General features: G+C 46.6%; 1 protein-coding gene across 1 annotated transcript in view; it reads left to right on the forward strand.

Moving 5' to 3' along the window:
- Positions 1-18,482, forward strand: part of snrkb (SNF related kinase b) — a 108,826-nt gene that overhangs the window by 60,021 nt on the left and 30,323 nt on the right. The window contains exon 3 of the mRNA XM_067997758.1: positions 15,472-15,613. Within this exon, the coding sequence (XP_067853859.1) occupies positions 15,472-15,613 (142 nt within the window). The remainder of the gene's footprint in view (positions 1-15,471; positions 15,614-18,482) is intronic.

The following is an 18,482-nucleotide window of genomic DNA, read 5'->3' on the forward strand; positions in this document are numbered from 1 at the left end:
CAGCACAGCAACAATAGACAAACAACCGTACATCCAAACAGACGGAAAAGACCCATTGGTCCATCCAGCCTGTCTAATATAGTGGTACACGTACGAGTGTGAGTGTGAGTGTGAGTGTGAGTGTGAGTGTGAGTGTGAGTGTGAGTGTGAGTGTGAGTGTGAGTGTGCTTATATGTGGCTTTTCATCAGACCATCTCTGATAACTGGGGAGGGTCCATGCGGGCTAGTGATGGAAAACTTGCATTGCTGGCCTGTGGCCTGTATGGAAGGGCTGATTGCTCATTATACCTGAGACTGGGGGAAAATGGCATTAACATCAGAAGTGCCTTCAGATACCCCTGGGGTTGGGGGGAATCTCAGCACTTCCAGAGGCAGTTGCACCTTGCTTGTATAACCCAGCATGAGACTGGAAATTAAATCAAATACGTACACTAATCAAATACGTACACTTAAAACTAATAACATGGGACGGTTATCTTACAGTGTAGCCGGTGAAGTTCAGGCTTGCCGGCAGCGGTTATACGGTGAGTTTTTTTAAATTCGTTCACGGGATGTGGGCGTCGCTGGCGAGGCCGGCATTTATTGCCCATCCCTAATTGCCCTTGAGAAGGTGGTGGTGAGCCGCCTTTTTGAACCACTGCAGTCCGTGTGGTGAAGGTTCTCCCACAGTGCTGTTAGGAAGGGAGTTCCAGGATTTTGACCCAGCGACGATGAAGGAACGGCGATATAATTCCAAGTTGGGATGGTGTGTGACTTGGAGGGGAACGTGCAGGTGGTGTTGTTCCCATGAACCTGCTGCTCTTGTCCTTCTAGGTGGTAGAGGTCGCGGGTTCGGGAGGTGCTGTCGAAGAAGCCTTGGCGAGTTGCTGCAGTGCATCCTGTGGATGGTACACACTGCATCCACTGTGCGCCTGTGGTGAAGGGAGTGAATGTTTAGGGTGGTGGATGGGGTGCCAATCAAGTGGGCTGCTTTGTCCTGGATGGTGTCGAGCTTCTTGAGTGTTGTTGGAGCTGCACTCATCCAGGCAAGTGGAGAGTATTCCATCACACTCCTGACTTGTGCCTTGTAGATGGTAGAAAGGCTTTGGGGAGTCAGGAGGTGAGTCACTCGCCGCAGAATACCCAGCCTCTGACCTGCTCTTGTAGCTACAGTATTTATGTGGCTGGTCCAGTTAAGTTTCTGGTCAATGGTGACCCCCAGGATGTTGATGGTGGGGGATTCGGTGATGGTAATGCCGTTAAATGTCAAGGGGAGGTGGTTAGACTCTCTCTTGTTGGAGATGGTCATTGCCTGGCACTTGTCTGGCGCGAATGTTACTTGCCACTTATCAGCCCAAGCCTGGATGTTGTCCAGGTCTTGCTGCATGCGGGCACGGACTGCTTCATTATCTGAGGGGTTGCGAATGGAACTGAACACTGTGCAATCATCAGCGAACATCCCCATTTCTGACCTTATCATGGAGGGAAGGTCATTGATGAAGCAGCTGAAGATGGTTGGGCTTAAGACACTGCCTTGAGGAACTCCTGCAGCAATGTCCTGGGGCTGAGATGATTGGCCTCCAACAACGCATACCATCTTCCTTTGTGCTCTGTATGACTCCAGCCACTGGAGAGTTTTCCCCCTGATTCCCATTGACTTCAATTTTACTAGGGCTCCTTGGTGCCACACTCGGTCAAATGCTGCCTTGATGTCAAGGGCAGTCACTCACCTCACCTCACCTCTGGAATTCAGCTCTTTTGTCCATGTTTGGACCAAGGCTGTAATGAGGTCTGGAGCCAAGTGGTCCTGGCAGAACCCAAACTGAGCATCGGTGAGCAGGTTATTGGTGAATAAATGTCGCTTGATAGTACTGTTGATGACGCCTTCCATCACTTTGATGAATGAGAGTAGACTGATGGGGCGGTAATTGGCCGGATTGGATTTGTCCTGTTTTTTGTGGACAGGACATACCTGGGCAATTTTCCACATTGTCGGGTGGATGTCAGTGAGTTATACGGTGAGTTACCATATTATTTTTTAAATGCATTTAATCAGAGGTTTTGTTGATAAGTAACCATTTCCCTTGCCAGACTCATGCTGGGTAAGTACCTGAGTTCTAAGGACCCCATCAAGGGATAGGGAATGTGCGTCCAATTTCTTGGGTCATTGGGGTGCTAGGGAGGGTATGAAGTAACAGAGCCTTGGCAATCTGTTGTGCACATGAGGCAAAAGGAGATGTACCTGATCCCTGCAAACCTAGCATGTGTGTGGGGAGCAAAGGGAATGAACATTTGAACAGCCAACCCCCAGTAATCTTGTTAGGTCAGGGTATATATGCGATCCTTAACAGTCTAGGTATGTAACTATATCCCAGGTGTTCTGGTGGGGAGTTTTTGTTGGGGAGTGGAGAAGGGAATATTACATTTACATTCCTTGTACTCTGCTAGTTTATAAAACTGGATGTGGTTTGGAACATTTGCCACAAGACGGTGTTTGTGAACCCATGGAAAGTTTTTAAAAGGTCAGTTTCCCCTTAAAATAAGTGTTGTTCAAATTAGTTTTTTTAAAAGCCATTCAATGTGCAGTGCAGATGAATTTGTAAGGAAATTGCTGAAAATTGGTTACACAGTTAAGAGGAATGCAGTGCATAGGGAACGGTGCCAAAGACCAGAACCTTGGAGCGTGTCCATGAATTCTTTCAGCTGGAGAATGAAGTTTAGGTGAAAAATTTAAAAGGAAAGAGGGAATAAAAGGGAAAAATGAATGAACGATAGCAAATAAAAGTAGTTCTTTTGCCTGATATTCCACTAGGCTGTGCAGACTAACTTAATGCATTGTACCGTTTGCTTATTTCTGTGACTAAACTGTGACATATTCTCCACAGTGGCCACTATTCAGACTCTGTGTGTGTACACCATCTGTTTCCTATTTAGACAGCCTTTTAGTTTCTGAATGCTGGGAAGGAGAGCAGATTACGTGAATGGAAACCAAACCCCTCTTCGTGGTATTTATCTAACTGCACCACACTCTCATTCCAGCAAAGTGGAGTGGGAGATAGATAGTCCAGTCGCACGCAAGCCTCCGCGAGATGAGTGAATAGTCGGCAGATGTCTTGGCGCCATGAAGCAAGATGACAGGCGTATGGCAGAAAGTAGCAGGAAGCCAGACCTGTTAAGTGGTTCAGATTAAAAAGAAAAAGGGTCCTGAGTCTTGGTCAGAGCAATCTGTCAACTCCCGGCACAGTTTGTTGTGTTTCAGAGCTTTACTTCTATCGATCTTTTCATTGGAAAGATGGGTTGAGTGGCCATGCACAGAACGTTCAACTTTTATAGTTTGGTTGTGGGGAATTATTTTTCCATTCAATAAACCCTTGCGTGAGCGATTCTTATTTTTCACTTTATTCTAATAGCTACAGTATGTTTTGAGACTAGGTTTGAAATGATGTGTGTCATACACATTAATACGCAGGGCGTCCTGCCTGTATTGCCTCTGGTAAGAAATTGAAATTAATGACTGGCCCTCATGGAATTGAGATTTTATTTAAATAACTTTTGAACCAACTTAATCTCTATACACTGAGGTTGGTTTGGGACCATCGGATATCTTGGCAGCCACAATGCCACGTAAAGAAAACAAGAAAGAACTTGCATTTATATAGCACCTTTCACAACCTCATGACGTCCCAAAGTGCTTTACAGCCAATTATGTACTTCTGTTGAATTGTAGTCACTGTTGTAATGTAGGAAACGCAGCACAGCAAGATCCCACAAACAGCAATGTGATAATGACCAGATAGTCTGTTTTAGTGATGCTGGTTGAGGGGTAAATATTAGCCAGGACACTGGGGAGATCTCCCCTGCTCTTCACATAGAAGTCTTTAAGATTATGAAAGGGTTTGACAGGGTAGACGTGGAGAAGATGTTTCCACTTGCAGAGGAGACCAGAACTAGGGGCCATAAATATAAGATAGTCACTAATAAATCCAATAGGGAATTCAGGAGAAACTTCTTTACCCAGAGAGTGTGGAATGTGGAACTCACTACCACAAGGAGTAGTTGAGGCGACTAGCATAGATGCATTTAAGGGGAAACCAAATAAACACATGAGGGAGAAAGGAATAGAAGGGTATGCTGATTGGGTTAGATGATGTGGGAAGGGAGGAGGCTTATGTAGAGCATAAACAATGGCATGGACCTGTTGGGCTGAATGGCCTGTTTCTGTGCTGTATGGTCAATGTAACTCTATGTAAGAACCATGGGATCTTTTACGTCCACTTGAGAGGGCAGATGGGGCCTCAGTTTAAAGTCTCATCTGAAAGACGGCACTATCTGATGGTGCAGCACTCCCTCAGTACTGCGCTAGAGTGTCAGCCTAGATTTTGCACTCAAGTCTCTAGAGTGGGACTTTAACACACAACCTTCTGACTCAAAGGCGAGAGTGCTACCACTGAGCCAGGGCAGACATCGAACGTACCCTCAACCATGAGCAGAACGGACTCATAGAGAAAGCTGTTGACTCAGGATCAATATAAAATGGAACTGACCCCTTTAAAAAGGAGCTGGATTAATATCTATTATGGAGCGGGACTAAGTATTATAGAGATATTAGGGTGGATTTTCAACTGGTCTCCTGGCCTTAAAACTGGCGTTGCAGTCTGGCCACCCATGATGGAAAAGGGCCTGATTTTCCTCTCCATTTATTTCGAATTTTGAACGGAGCAGTGGTGGTTAAGCTTGGGTTTTAAGGAGGAGCTTCGAAGTACTGCGAAAAATTGAGCTAGAATAGGAAACTAATGAAGCTTAATCTCAACACTTGCTTCTGCTGTTATGTTTCCAGCTCCAGACACTTGATCACCACTTGCCATTATAATGAGAAACAAACGGTGGGATATACGTAGTGGCAGCATACACCAATGAGGCTAACCTGAACATGAAATGATTCAAAATGAGTGAAGTTTGGATATTCGGAGATTCAGATCGTGGGAATAATGGGTGTGAACTGGCACTTGGCCATTCTGTGGCAAAGCATGATGGGACACCATGATACCATGATGCGGCATAACCCTTTGAATCTTTTAAATAGCCACAGTGGCATTTCTGTACTAAAACATTAGCTATAACAAGACAGTGGGTTTTATTTGCCTTTGAGATTATTGCAAGTTCATAAAAAGTCAACTAATCTTTTTTATTTTACTTCAAATGATCTGCTTGGTGACCTTTCCCCCCCTAAAAAAAATCCTTTTTTTGCAGATGTACCCGGCATGGAGCCAGTGAATGTTTTCCAAGCTATGAAGGGCGGTCAGTTCAAAGTGAGAAAAGCAGGGGAGGGAACTCCCTGAAGTTTTGAGAGAAAGTTGCTGCAATACTGGCTTGGGAATTAAATTTTAATTTTAAATGTAATCAGACCTTTTGAGTTTTATAAGTAAAATATGTCTTTGGAGTATAAAGGCCCATCCCCCATGCACCCAACTTTACACCGTACCAAATTGGTCAATGGTTATGATAGAAATCATTTGGTACCACTACAGATTGCTGCCGTTCTAGATTTTATTCCTGATTCAGATCCACGTTTTAACCTAATCTTCCAAGTAGAGACTTGGTGTTATTTGTTCTTGAGGTGAGGGAAAAGGGAGGGGCCTCCTTCACAGATGAATTGCTCGGAGCAGCATTAAATCTACCCATTTATTCCAATGGATGGTTAACATTCCTGTAGGACTATAGAAAGGATTTAAGAGGCTCAATTTAGTACCTTATCAATATAATCTTAATATTATTTTTAAAAGTCATGTGTAAGGCATGCACTTCCTGCCCATAGACCTTAATTCCTGTTGCCGAAAGCTTGGTCATGATTTTGTATCACCATTTACTATTATAAACTGTTACAACATTTCCCATTCGGTTTTGCTATTTCACCTATTGTGATGTCGTTGCAGGCTTTGGTTACCGGGTGTCTTCATGAAGCAAGTTTCTGAATTCTCTCTTCCAAGTCCATCACCATTTTCAATATTAAAAATCTTATATTCATCAGCAGACTGTGGGCAATGCCACAGGCAATTTACAGGAATAAATCTGGTGGTATATTGATGTGTTACCACTAGATGTCACTAGCACAATTAGTAATTACTATATAATTTATTTATTTTTAAACTATCTCCCTCCAATCTTCTTCATTCCTCTCATGGAACCATGGCTATGGTTCCACATGTATTGGCTACCCTCAGTACCTTGTCCAGGTGGCCATTCCCCATGTGTAAGCCTAGATAGTGAGCGTCTGTCTGGGCTTATGTGCCATTTCACACATCTTAGTCCAAACCTGTGTGATGCCCTTTGTTTTAGTGTAATTGTTATCTATGTGAAACATTAAGTTACAGGAGGAGGGAGAGAGAGGAATGCCCTTCGGGGAGAGGGGGAGAGAGAGAGAGAGGAATGCCCTACGGGGAGAGGGGGAAGAGAGAGGAATGCCCTACGGGGAGAGGGGGGGAGAGAGAGAGGAATGCCCTACGGGGAGAGGGGAAGAGGGGGAGAGAGAGAGGAATGCCCTACGGGGAGAGGGGGAGAGAGAGAGGAATGCCCTCTGGGGAGAGGGGGAGAGAGAGAGGAATGCCCTACGGGGAGAGGGGGAGAGAGAGGAATGCCCTACGGGGAGAGGGGGAGAGAGAGAGAGAGGAATGCCCTTCGGGGAGAGGGGGAAGAGAGAGGAATGCCCTACGGGGAGAGGGGGGGAGAGAGAGAGGAATGCCCTACGGGGAGAGGGGGAGAGAGAGAGGAATGCCCTACGGGGAGAGGGGGGGAGATAGAGAGGAATGCCCTACGGGGAGAGGGGGAGAGGGGGAGAGAGAGAGGAATGCCCTACGGGGAGAGGGGGAGAGAGAGAGGAATGCCCTACGGGGAGAGGGGGAGAGAGAGAGGAATGCCCTCCGGGGAGAGAGAGAGGAATGCCCTCCGGGGAGAGGGGGAGAGAGAGAGGAATGCCCTACGGGGAGAGGGGGAGAGAGAGAGGAATGCCCTACGGGGAGAGGGGGAGAGAGAGAGGAATGCCCTACGGGGAGAGGGGGAGAGAGAGAGGAATGCCCTACGGGGAGAGGGGGAGAGAGAGAGGAATGCCCTACGGGGAGAGGGGGAGAGAGAGAGGAATGCCCTACGGGGAGAGGGGGAGAGAGAGAGGAATGCCCTACGGGGAGAGGGGGAGAGAGAGAGGAATGCCCTACGGGGAGAGGGGGAGAGAGAGAGGAATGCCCTACGGGGAGAGGGGGAGAGAGAGAGGAATGCCCTACGGGGAGAGGGGGAGAGAGAGAGGAATGCCCTACGGGGAGAGGGGGAGGAATGCCCTACGGGGAGAGGGGGAGGAATGCCCTACGGGGAGAGGGGGAGGAATGCCCTACGGGGAGAGGGGGAGGAATGCCCTACGGGGAGAGGGAGAGGAATGCCCTACGGGGAGAGGGAGAGGAATGCCCTACGGGGAGAGGGAGAGGAATGCCCTACGGGGAGAGGGAGAGGAATGCCCTACGGGGAGAGGGAGAGGAATGCCCTACGGGGAGAGGGAGAGGAATGCCCTACGGGGAGAGGGAGAGGAATGCCCTACGGGGAGAGGGAGAGGAATGCCCTACGGGGAGAGGGAGAGGAATGCCCTACGGGGAGAGGGAGAGGAATGCCCTACGGGGAGAGGGAGAGGAATGCCCTACGGGGAGAGGGAGAGGAATGCCCTACGGGGAGAGGGAGAGGAATGCCCTACGGGGAGAGGGAGAGGAATGCCCTACGGGGAGAGGGGGAGAGAGAGAGGAATGCCCTCCGGGGAGAGAGAGAGGAATGCCCTCCGGGGAGAGAGAGAGGAATGCCCTCCGGGGAGAGAGAGAGGAATGCCCTCCGGGGAGAGGGGGAGGGAATGGAATGCCCTACGGGGAGAGGGGAGGGAGAGGAATGCCCTACGGGGAGAGAGAGGAATGCCCTATGGGAAGAGGCAGGGAGAGAAAAAGTGAGGCAACAATTCACCCACGGACCTGGGAATGGGAGGAAACTACACATTAACTTCTCCTGTATACGCACATTTTCCTCTGCAGTGGCCAGATTCCTGCATACTCGCAAGTGTGAACACAGCAAGGAAAAGCAAATAAAATATTTCTCATGCAGGCAAAACTTTGTTGCAACATGATATTTTTAACTTCAGTGTTGCCAGATCATAATCAGATGTTTCCTGTACCATTTCCGGTCAGCCTTCCCTGGGAACGCTTTCTTGTGTTGCTCTGAAATTGGCACTAGGATTCACCTTTGATTTTTTTCCCCACCCGTCCTCTTGTTTTCCACCTACCCACCTTGAGAAGGCTCCTGACAACAGTGGTGCGGTTCAAAGGCCCAATGTACAGGGGATTATGGGCACTCAGTGACCCCATGAACTGGCACTCTAACGTACTGTGCTTCCCTGGTTAGACATTTTTTCTGTACCACCTGGGTCTGGATAAAGGCTATTTATTTTCTACAGGAGCAGCTAAGTTTTCCACCTTGGATCCCTTAGGTGTGTCCCATTGATCCTCAGAGGCCACACATAAAGTTTAAACCCGCACTCCTGCTGGTCTGCATCGATCTCAAATTACCGGCACTAAGAGATCTTGGTGTTCTGATTTAGGATTTATCCAGCAATGAGGCAACCGTGCAGTGACAGCTCATTCTAAATCTCCAGGCCCTAAGAATTCAAACAGGGTGATGAATCTGAGTGCAAATAGGGTCGGGTTGCCTAGACTTTGCGGGCTTGGGGCTGCGTGCAGCCCGTGGGCTGTAGTTGGGACACTCCTGGATGTGTGACCAATGGGAAAGCAAAAGAGCCACCAGAAATTAATAACCAAATGAATACAGTACATTGCTTTGAATGCGTTTCCAAAATGGAACCACCATTGCTTTTTTTGGCGCAGATTTCCCGTTGGACGATGGATTGTTTTGAAAGCTGCAGAGCTGGTATAGGACTTGTAATCTGACTCGCTTCCCATGTGCCCAGGGGAGCAAGTGGGCAGAGATTAAGAGGCTGTCGGTTTTGAAGGATTTTATTTTTGAACATATGTGGTACACTTAGCAAGAAAGAGCTGTTCTCACAAGAAGAAAAACCTCTTGAGGGTTCCAGTTTCATGTTAGTCAGAGGCTGCTTGCAAGGCCTTCAGAAGTTCAGTGTGCTGCACCAGCCCTGAGAGGATTCCCCGATGGAGCCTTTGCAAAACAGCCTGAGCAGCGGAGAACAACAGCGGGAAATCTGATACCCTGGACCACCACCAATATTACATTGATCATAGAGCTTTTAACGCTGACTAAAATGGATGTGTAAGAAATCGATAACAATCCTATCACTTCAGCAGAAAATAACTGCACAATATCTAAATATTTAATACATGTTTAATAATTAATGCACAGCTTGGTCAGCAGTTTTCATTTCTTCCGTAAATTATCAAAGTGAAGATTTTAAAGTTGGCTGAAAGCTCAAATCTTTTTCTCTCTCTATTACTGTTCAAGAGAAAAAAAGTCAATAGCCATCAAAGGATCACAGCTTGAATCTGTTGTTTTGAGGGCAGGTTGAGTTGAAGTTTCAGTAACTGTAAATGGAGGTGTTGGAGCTGTCTCAATACTGAGGCAGTCTGTTAGCTGTGTCTGATAACTGTGATGTTGTCGTCACTCCATCCATGTGCTCATGCACTCCTTCCCTTACATACATAAACACCACACTCGACCACTCACATGGGAGGAGCCACTCTACTTTACATAAATATATACACCCAGCCCTCCCCCACATCTGTACATGTGTATCCACCCAGCCCTCCCCCACATCTGTACATGTGTATCCACCCAGCCCTCCCCCACATCTGTACATGTGTATCCACCCAGCCCTCCCCCACATCTGTACATGTGTATCCACCCAGCCCTCCCCCACATCTGTACATGTGTATCCACCCAGCCCTCCCCCACATCTGTACATGTGTATCCACCCAGCCCTCCCCCACATCTGTACATGTGTATCCACCCAGCCCTCCCCCACATCTGTACATGTGTATCCACCCAGCCCTCCCCCACATCTGTACATGTGTATCCACCCAGCCCTCCCCCACATCTGTACATGTGTATCCACCCAGCCCTCCCCCACATCTGTACATGTGTATCCACCCAGCCCTCCCCCACATCTGTACATGTGTATCCACCCAGCCCTCCCCCACATCTGTACATGTGTATCCACCCAGCCCTCCCCCACATCTGTACATGTGTATCCACCCAGCCCTCCCCCACATCTGTACATGTGTATACACCCAGCCCTCCCCCACATCTGTACATGTGTATCCACCCAACCCTCCCCCACGTCCATACACCCAACTCTTCCCCACGCCCATACCCGTGCATACACCCAACCCAACCCTCCCCATGTCCATACCCGTGCATACACCCAACTCTTCCCCACGTCCATACACCCAACTCTTCCCCACGTCCAAACACCCAACTCTTCCCCACGTCCAAACACCCAACTCTTCCCCACGTCCAAACACCCAACTCTTCCCCACGTCCATACCCGTGCATACACCCAACTCTTCCCCACGTCCATACCCGTGCATAAACCCAACTCTTCCCCACGTCCAAACACCCAACTCTTCCCCACGTCCAAACACCCAACTCTTCCCCACGTCCATACCCGTGCATACACCCAACTCTTCCCCACGTCCATACCCGTGCATAAACCCAACTCTTCCCCACGTCCATACACCCAACTCTTCCCCATGTCCATACCCGTGCATAAACCCAACTCTTCCCCACGTCCATACCCGTGCATAAACCCAGCTCTTCCCCACGTCCATACCCGTGCATAAACCCAACTCTTCCCCACGTCCATACCCGTGCATAAACCCAACTCTTCCCCACGTCCATACCCGTGCATACACCCAACTCTTCCCCGTGTCCAGACCCGTGCATAAACCCAACTCTTCCCCATGTCCATACCCGTGCATACACCCAACTCTTCCCCATGTCCAGACCCGTGCATAAACCCAGCTCTTCCCCGTGTCCATACCCGTGCATAAACCCAACTCTTCCCCATGTCCATACCCGTGCATACACCCAACTCTTCCCCATGTCCAGACCCGTGCATAAACCCAGCTCTTCCCCGTGTCCATACCCGTGCATAAACCCAACTCTTCCCCGTGTCCATACCCGTGCATAAACCCAACTCTTCCCCGTGTCCATACCCGTGCATAAACCCAACTCTTCCCCGTGTCCATACCCGTGCATAAACCCAACTCTTCCCCATGTCCATACCCGTGCATAAACCCAACTCTTCCCCATGTCCATACCCGTGCATAAACCCAACTCTTCCCCATGTCCATACCCGTGCATAAACCCAACTCTTCCCCATGTCCATACCCGTGCATAAACCCAACTCTTCCCCATGTCCATACCCGTGCATAAACCCAACTCTTCCCCATGTCCATACCCGTGCATAAACCCAACTCTTCCCCATGTCCATACCCGTGCATACACCCAACTCTTCCCCATGTCCATACCCGTGCATAAACCCAACTCTTCCCCATGTCCATACCCGTGCATACACCCAACCCAACCCTCCCCACGTGCATGCACCCAACTCTTCCCTGCATCCATACATGTGTATACACCCAACTCAACCCTCCCCCACATTCATACATGTGCATACACCCAACCTAACTCTTCCCCACATCCATACATCAGATAGACCTCACTCCCCCACCGCCATTATGGTTTTCTATTGTGTTTTTCACCTATGGACTGTGATCTTCCTGGGGAAATAAAGTAACATGTGGGTGATTGCAAGTTCGATGTGATCGAGAGGCCCAGGCTCATGCCACACTGCCTTAAACTCTGACAGTGCATCACCTGTGCTTGTACCATTCTATAATCTCAGCTTTTTTTAAAAAAAAGAAGTGTTTATAAACAAATATTAGTTTCTACCACATTGCATTAAGCCTAAAACTCTTGTAGTAATGAGGCTGTACTTGGTTTAAAAAAAATTCCAAGATCAACAAAAAGAATGCGGTCTTTTTCATCACGCCCTATGTTATTTATATCCCCTAAATAACAATGGAAGCCGCAGAAACATTGTACAGTCAGATGGGCTGCTGTTTTTGATGAATAACATGTTGCACATTAAAGCAGGAACATAAAGCTTTAGGAATGGATTATCACGCGACTGAGCCAGATAAAACGCTTACTTTTAATTCTCCCTTGGCATTTACATTTGCGTGTGTGCGCACATGTGTCTGTGTGTACGCATGTATGTTTCCTGTCTCCAGAACAATCTTTCCTGTCACTGCACCGACAATAGACAGGATGCACGGCAAAGGAAGCCACCAGGTGTTGCTTGGCAACAAATCAGCAATAGGCCACAGCAGCAGAAGTTCATTTCCTAAGTTATCTCCTTCCAATTACATTACTAAAGTATGCTGAGACATCTATATTTTTATTTAATCCAGGCAAGTACTCTTGGTTCGACATCTGTGAATATATCATTTGGTATCTCCTCATTCTGACAATTACTGACGGATGTTACCAAATAGACGTTGCTATTCCAAGGCTTGCAAACCAGAATAGAATGATGGATATCTGGGAAAGAATGCTGCAGATCAGGAATTAAAAGAGAAATTGCTGCAAATCCAGAGAGAGAAATCTTTGTGGTTTGGGCACTTTGTCAGAACGGATGTGGGCACCACACCTGAAATCTGCCTTTTCTCTTTACAGATGCTAATGGACTTGGTGTGTATTTCCTGCATTCTCTGTTTGTATAGATACCTAGCAGTAGTTGCAAACCTTTTTATATCTCTTTTATGGTCAAACTAACAGGGGAAGATTAAAATTTGAATCATTCATTAACTTCCTGTCCAAGATGACTCTCCCACCTGTTTGTACATCATTTGGAAATCTCCTCAAGAGTCATTTAGGTTAAAGAATGGGGACTGTTATTACCCCAGATCTGAAGGGTTTCTTACAACTGACTAGAAATCGATGGAAAACTTTTTAATTGTGTGATTGAACAGTGGGTCCAATTTTTCTTCTTTGTGGAATTAGAGGACAAGACTCATTCGTATTTTTTTTTAACCCCTTCCTCTTTCCCTTGTGTCACTGGGGCCATGCATGAATTGTGGCCTTCTGACCTATTGCTGTGAACCATACTAGGATTGCCTTCCGAAGCTTTTCCTGTGGGGAAGTGTTTGCCTTCTACTTGTCACGTCCCCATGGCATGGTGGCTGATTTTGGCACCTCAGTGTCTGGAGGATCGTGAAGTTGTGTACTCAGTTCCTGACCTGTACTCAGTACCTAAATAATTCCACCATCATAACCTGAGGCTTGTCGGAAAAAAAGAGTTTTCTCATTCCCAGAATGCTGTGTCATAGTATACCCTCCAGGCAATGAAATTAGGACATTCTTTAAGTTTGTAAATGCTCTGCAACTCAGGCACCTGGCTTGCTATCTTGTTATTTATATTGTTTTTAGCTGAATTGCGAACTAAAATTAAAATGTTTTGCCTTAGCTAAGCTGAGCCACATTCTGCAGTGTGCACTAAAAGGATCACCTTACTCACAAAGAAGCATTACCACGCTTCATGATGTAAACACTGAGGATACCAGAAGGTCATTTTTCAACTAGATTGCAGCATTATTTACCGCACAGCATTTTATCCCATGGTGCTTATTTTTGGTTGGCCACCACACATTTACTGGCAATTTACCAACTAAACAACTAATCACATAAAGTGCATTTAAGAATGTACTTAATTTTATAATCCATTTGCATTCTGACCTCCCATAGAAACCTCCCCAGATTTAAGCTGCTTGTAATTTGAAGGAAAATGTTACGGTTAATAAAATCACTGGGGCCTCACACTCCGAGGGGGCCAGACGAACCGCTGCCCGCCCCGGCCCCTGTACTCACGATTCCTGCCCCAGGTTAAAATCAGGGCTATAGAGTCTGTACCTCACCAGAGCCTGGTTCTGACTGGATGCCTCACCTGGCATTACCATTAAAGAGTGCTTGCCTTGACCAGCTGTGGTCAGGCCGCAAACAGATTAGTCAGTTTTCCCAACATCATGTTTAAGTGCTGTAAGTTCCTCCTTTAGTAGTGCATGCACAGACTAGTTTCAGTAAAGTCATTAAAAAAAACACATATATTGGCAGAATTTGTTGTGAGCCCCTTACACAGTCTGTGCACTGTAACCACGCTGCTAAACTGCCAATACACCAACTATTTCTTAATACACAGCAAAGTACTATGGCAGATATGTATGTTGTGACATAGGAACAGGAGTAGGCCATTCAACCCCTCGAGCCTGTTCTGCTGCCATTTAATGAGATCATGGCTGATCTATATCCTAACTCCATTTACCTGCCTTGGGTCTATAATCCCTTAATACCCTTGGCTAGCAAAAATCTATCGATCTAAGATTTGAAATTATTAATTGAACATCTACTGCTTTCTGAGGGAGAGACTTCCACACTTCTACCACCCTTTGTGTGAAGAAATGTTTGTAACTTCTCTCCTGAATGGCCTGGCTCTGATTTTAAGGTTATGTTCCTTTGTCCCAGACTCCCCCACCAGTGGAAAAAGTTTCTCTCTATCTACCCTATCAATTTCTTTCCAAATCCTAAAAACCTCAATCAATTCATCCTTTAACCTTTTATATCCCAGTGGATACAAGCCTAGGTTTTGTAATATCTCCCCATAATTTAATACGTGGATCTTTGGTAACATTCTGGTGAATCTGCACAGCACTCCTTCCAAGGTCAATATATCCTCTCTCAGGTGCGGTGCTCAGAACTGTACACAGTACTCCAGATGTGGTCTAACCAGGGCTTTGTTTAGCTGTAGCAAAACTTCCTCCCCTTTATATTCTAGCCCTCTAGTTATAAAGGCTAACATTCCATTAGCCTTTTGATTATTTTTTTGTACCTGACCGTTACATTTTAGTACATGGGCGTCTAGCTTTTCACCATTTATAAAATACTCGTTAATATCCTTTTTTGGTCCAAAATTGATAACCTTACACTTACCTGTGTTGAAATCCATCAGTCAGAGTTTTGCCCACTCACTTAATCTATCAATGTCTCTTTGTAATTTTATGCTCATATCTACATTACTTACTATGCCACCAATCTCTGTGTCATCGGCAAACTTGGATATATGGCTCTCTATTGTGTTTTCATAAGAATGTACCTAAATTTATAACCATTTCCAATCTATCCTCCCATAGAAACCTCCCCAGATTAAAGCTGCTTGTAACTAGAGGGAAAATGTTATGGTTAATATTAAAATCACCGGGACTCATGGTAGACGTAGACTATCACTGTGTAATTTAGGACATAAGCAAGCATTTATTTCAGTGTAACAATTCATTTAATAAAATTAAAATATCTGCAGAAAGATTTTTTTTCCATTCCTTTTTGAAATTTGGACAATTTTTAACAAACGGGGTTCTAACTGTGCCTGTCTCTTTTGTTCTACCCTAGATATCTGGAGCCTGGGAGTGATCCTGTATATGTTGGTGTGTGGATATCCACCTTTCTACGAGGTCAATGACAGCGAGACCCTCACCATGATCATGGACTGTCGCTACACAGTTCCACAGCACATCTCCACCGATTGCAGGAAGTAAGTACAGCGCTCCTCATATGAGCTGGACTGTACACTCAATGTTTACTCTGTTTAGTTACTGGTCCTGCTTTACCCAGACCATTTCGGTCCCTTGTCATGCCATTAAATGGCTACCTCCCCACAGAGGGCTGGTGTCACCCAAATAACCGTTGCAGTTTATGATCACTGGCCAAGAAATTTGATGGTACCGCGTCCATTTTTCAGGCGCAAATACGGGCGCCCAATCATCCGATATGTCGAGCGGGTCACGCGCCCTTGTTAAGTGCGCATGCGGTACGCCGCCTGCCATTTTGGTAAACGCAGAAAGAGGCGTCCAGGACTCCTGTCTGAAACAGGGGTTAAACCCTTTGCACGTGCAAATGTGGGGCCTAAAGCCTGTTTGAGGTCCCCTTTGTAAAATTGGATCTCAGCCAGGTCGGCTGTGTTCAGGAAAACGTGGTCGACATGCGGCCTAACCAGCGATGCTTAAAGAGAATGTTGGAGGCTGCCACCAAAAAGGTAAGTTTTAATAATATATTTACCTGAATGTGGAGCCAGGAGGGGCAGGAGTGCCTTGAGCCTGCTCCCCCATTCAATCAGATCATGGTTGATCTTCGACCTCCACTCCGCTCCAGATCGCATCCTCCCTCCCCCTCTGATTGTTTCCTCCCCTCTCTCCCAGGACCTACCTGAGGGCTGCTGCCGGCACCCTGTGGCCCAAAATTAAAATCTTCTTTGTCTGCTGGGCGTCACCAGGTAGCTCACCGGCCTCATGCAGATGAGGCCCAATATCAGGTGTGCCTTGAGCCTATCCATTCCAGTGCAGGGATTTATGTTCATCATCCTTACTGCCTACTTTACCTGCATGCTCCCTCAAGTCTAATATTTGTACGTTCAGGACCCGCCATACAGGAAGTCAGGCATAACGGTGTGACCAAATTATGGAGACATCCGTGATTAGCACTCTGGTGGTTACATTGTGCATGCTCTACCAATGTGTACAAACCTGATGCAAGGTGCCTCACACCATGCAGAATTCAAACAACAGTGCCCCTTTAAGGCTGGCAGACTCACCACATTCTTTTCCTCATGCCCTTCTGTGTGTGCATGATTGGGTCAAAGTCCTTAAATGATGTAATGGAAACCAGCTGTTGGGTTGAATTGTAAGATAAAAGTAACGAACACTGTCGGGGGGGAGGGAAAAAAAACCATACTTACGATACACTTGGCATTGACATGGTGGAAGTTCATTAACTTGCATTAAGTCCAAATATGATCAATTATGTCTAGCTGGAGACTTTTAAAAAGGGGCTATCATTAGGGATGCTGCTGAGCCCATGTGATTCAGTGGCTTTGCTCCCAGCATGATTCAGGTATTCATAAACAGTCGGTACGTGCTCAGAAACATTGTTACACTGTTCCCATGGCAACTGTGACTCGCTGTTTCACTGAGCGCATTCATCCTTGCTAATTTTAACAGGTTAGTTCAAATAACTTAACACAGCAATTGATTAGAATAATGAGTGGGCTGAGTGAGCCTGACCCTCTAAACGGAGAGAGACAAATTTGAAGCGCGATTGTAAGTTTAAAAAAAATCTTTTTTTTTTTAAAAGCAAGACAAGCCATGGGAAAACACTGCAGTTACTTACTTGGCTGTTAGTCCGTCTGTCAACGTGAGATTGCTGGAACTCTGTGTATCCAGCGATTGGTTGCCCACCTTTTATCTCCCATTACACATGCGAGGTCTGCTTTGAAATATTGAAATAATGATGCTGACGATGGTTGCTTCATGATTAGGTGTGTGGATGAGGGTAGCCCACAGGTTGATTTACTCAGCTTCTCCTCCCCTCCGATTCCTGCCCCATTTCCGAATCTGCTCCCGAAACCCTAAAGCATTCCTCACCTCACTGGGCAATTAGAGGGAGCGGCCTCCAGACTATGATGGCGTGTTTTTGCATTCGTTATGTTCCTGAGGTATCAGCTGTGGCTCAGTGGGTAGCACTCTCACCTCTGAGTCAGAAGGTCGTGGGTTCAAGTCCCACTCCAGAGACTTGAGCACATTATCCAGGCTGACACACCAGTGCAGTTCTGAGGGAGTGCTGCACTGTTGGAGGCGCTGTCTTTCGGATGACATTAAACCAAGGCCCCGTCTGCTCCCTCAGATGGACATAAAGATCCCATGGCACTATTCGAAGAAGAGCAGGGGAGTTCTCCTGGTGTCTTGGCCAACATTTATCCCTCAACCAACACCTAAAAAAATAGATTATCTGGTCATTATCACATTGCTGTTTGTGGGAGCTTACTGTGAGCAAATTGGCTGCTGTGCTTCCTATATTACAACAGTGACTACACTTCAAAAGTAATTCATTAGCTGCAATGTGCTTTGGGATGTCCTGAGGGTGTGAAAGGCGCTATATAAAATGCAAGTCTTTCTTTCTTTAGTTTTGTGTGCGTCTGTCAGAAGATTCCATGACCATTCTGGCTCAACTTTTAAAGGAAAATTCCAGACTGCCTGTTTAAAAGTAAATGGAACTTACTGTAGATTAATGCAGTGATCAGTGATGCCACACTCTGTGTGTGTGTGTGGTGCACTTTAAAAAATGGGAATTAAGGGGCCAATTATGCTACAGATACCAGTCTAACACCGTAGGGTGTCACGTGTAACACTGATGGCTCCAGCGTCACTTCGCCCACTGACGGCAGCACTAGGAAGCTGTGTGCTTCGAATGCTGTTTAAAGTTTTAATATTAGGAGAGCAGAGCTGAGAGCATCGGCTATCTGCTAACGCAAAAAAGATTTGTAAGTTCTCGGGCAGTCCGAGGCACCTTTTTAAACTTGGCTTGCACTGAACTGTAGTGAAACCACAGCGGGTGTCGAGCTCAAGTGG

This window comes from Heptranchias perlo, chromosome 16 (genome assembly GCF_035084215.1).
Source record: "Heptranchias perlo isolate sHepPer1 chromosome 16, sHepPer1.hap1, whole genome shotgun sequence".
NCBI classification, from domain to species: domain Eukaryota; kingdom Metazoa; phylum Chordata; class Chondrichthyes; order Hexanchiformes; family Hexanchidae; genus Heptranchias; species Heptranchias perlo.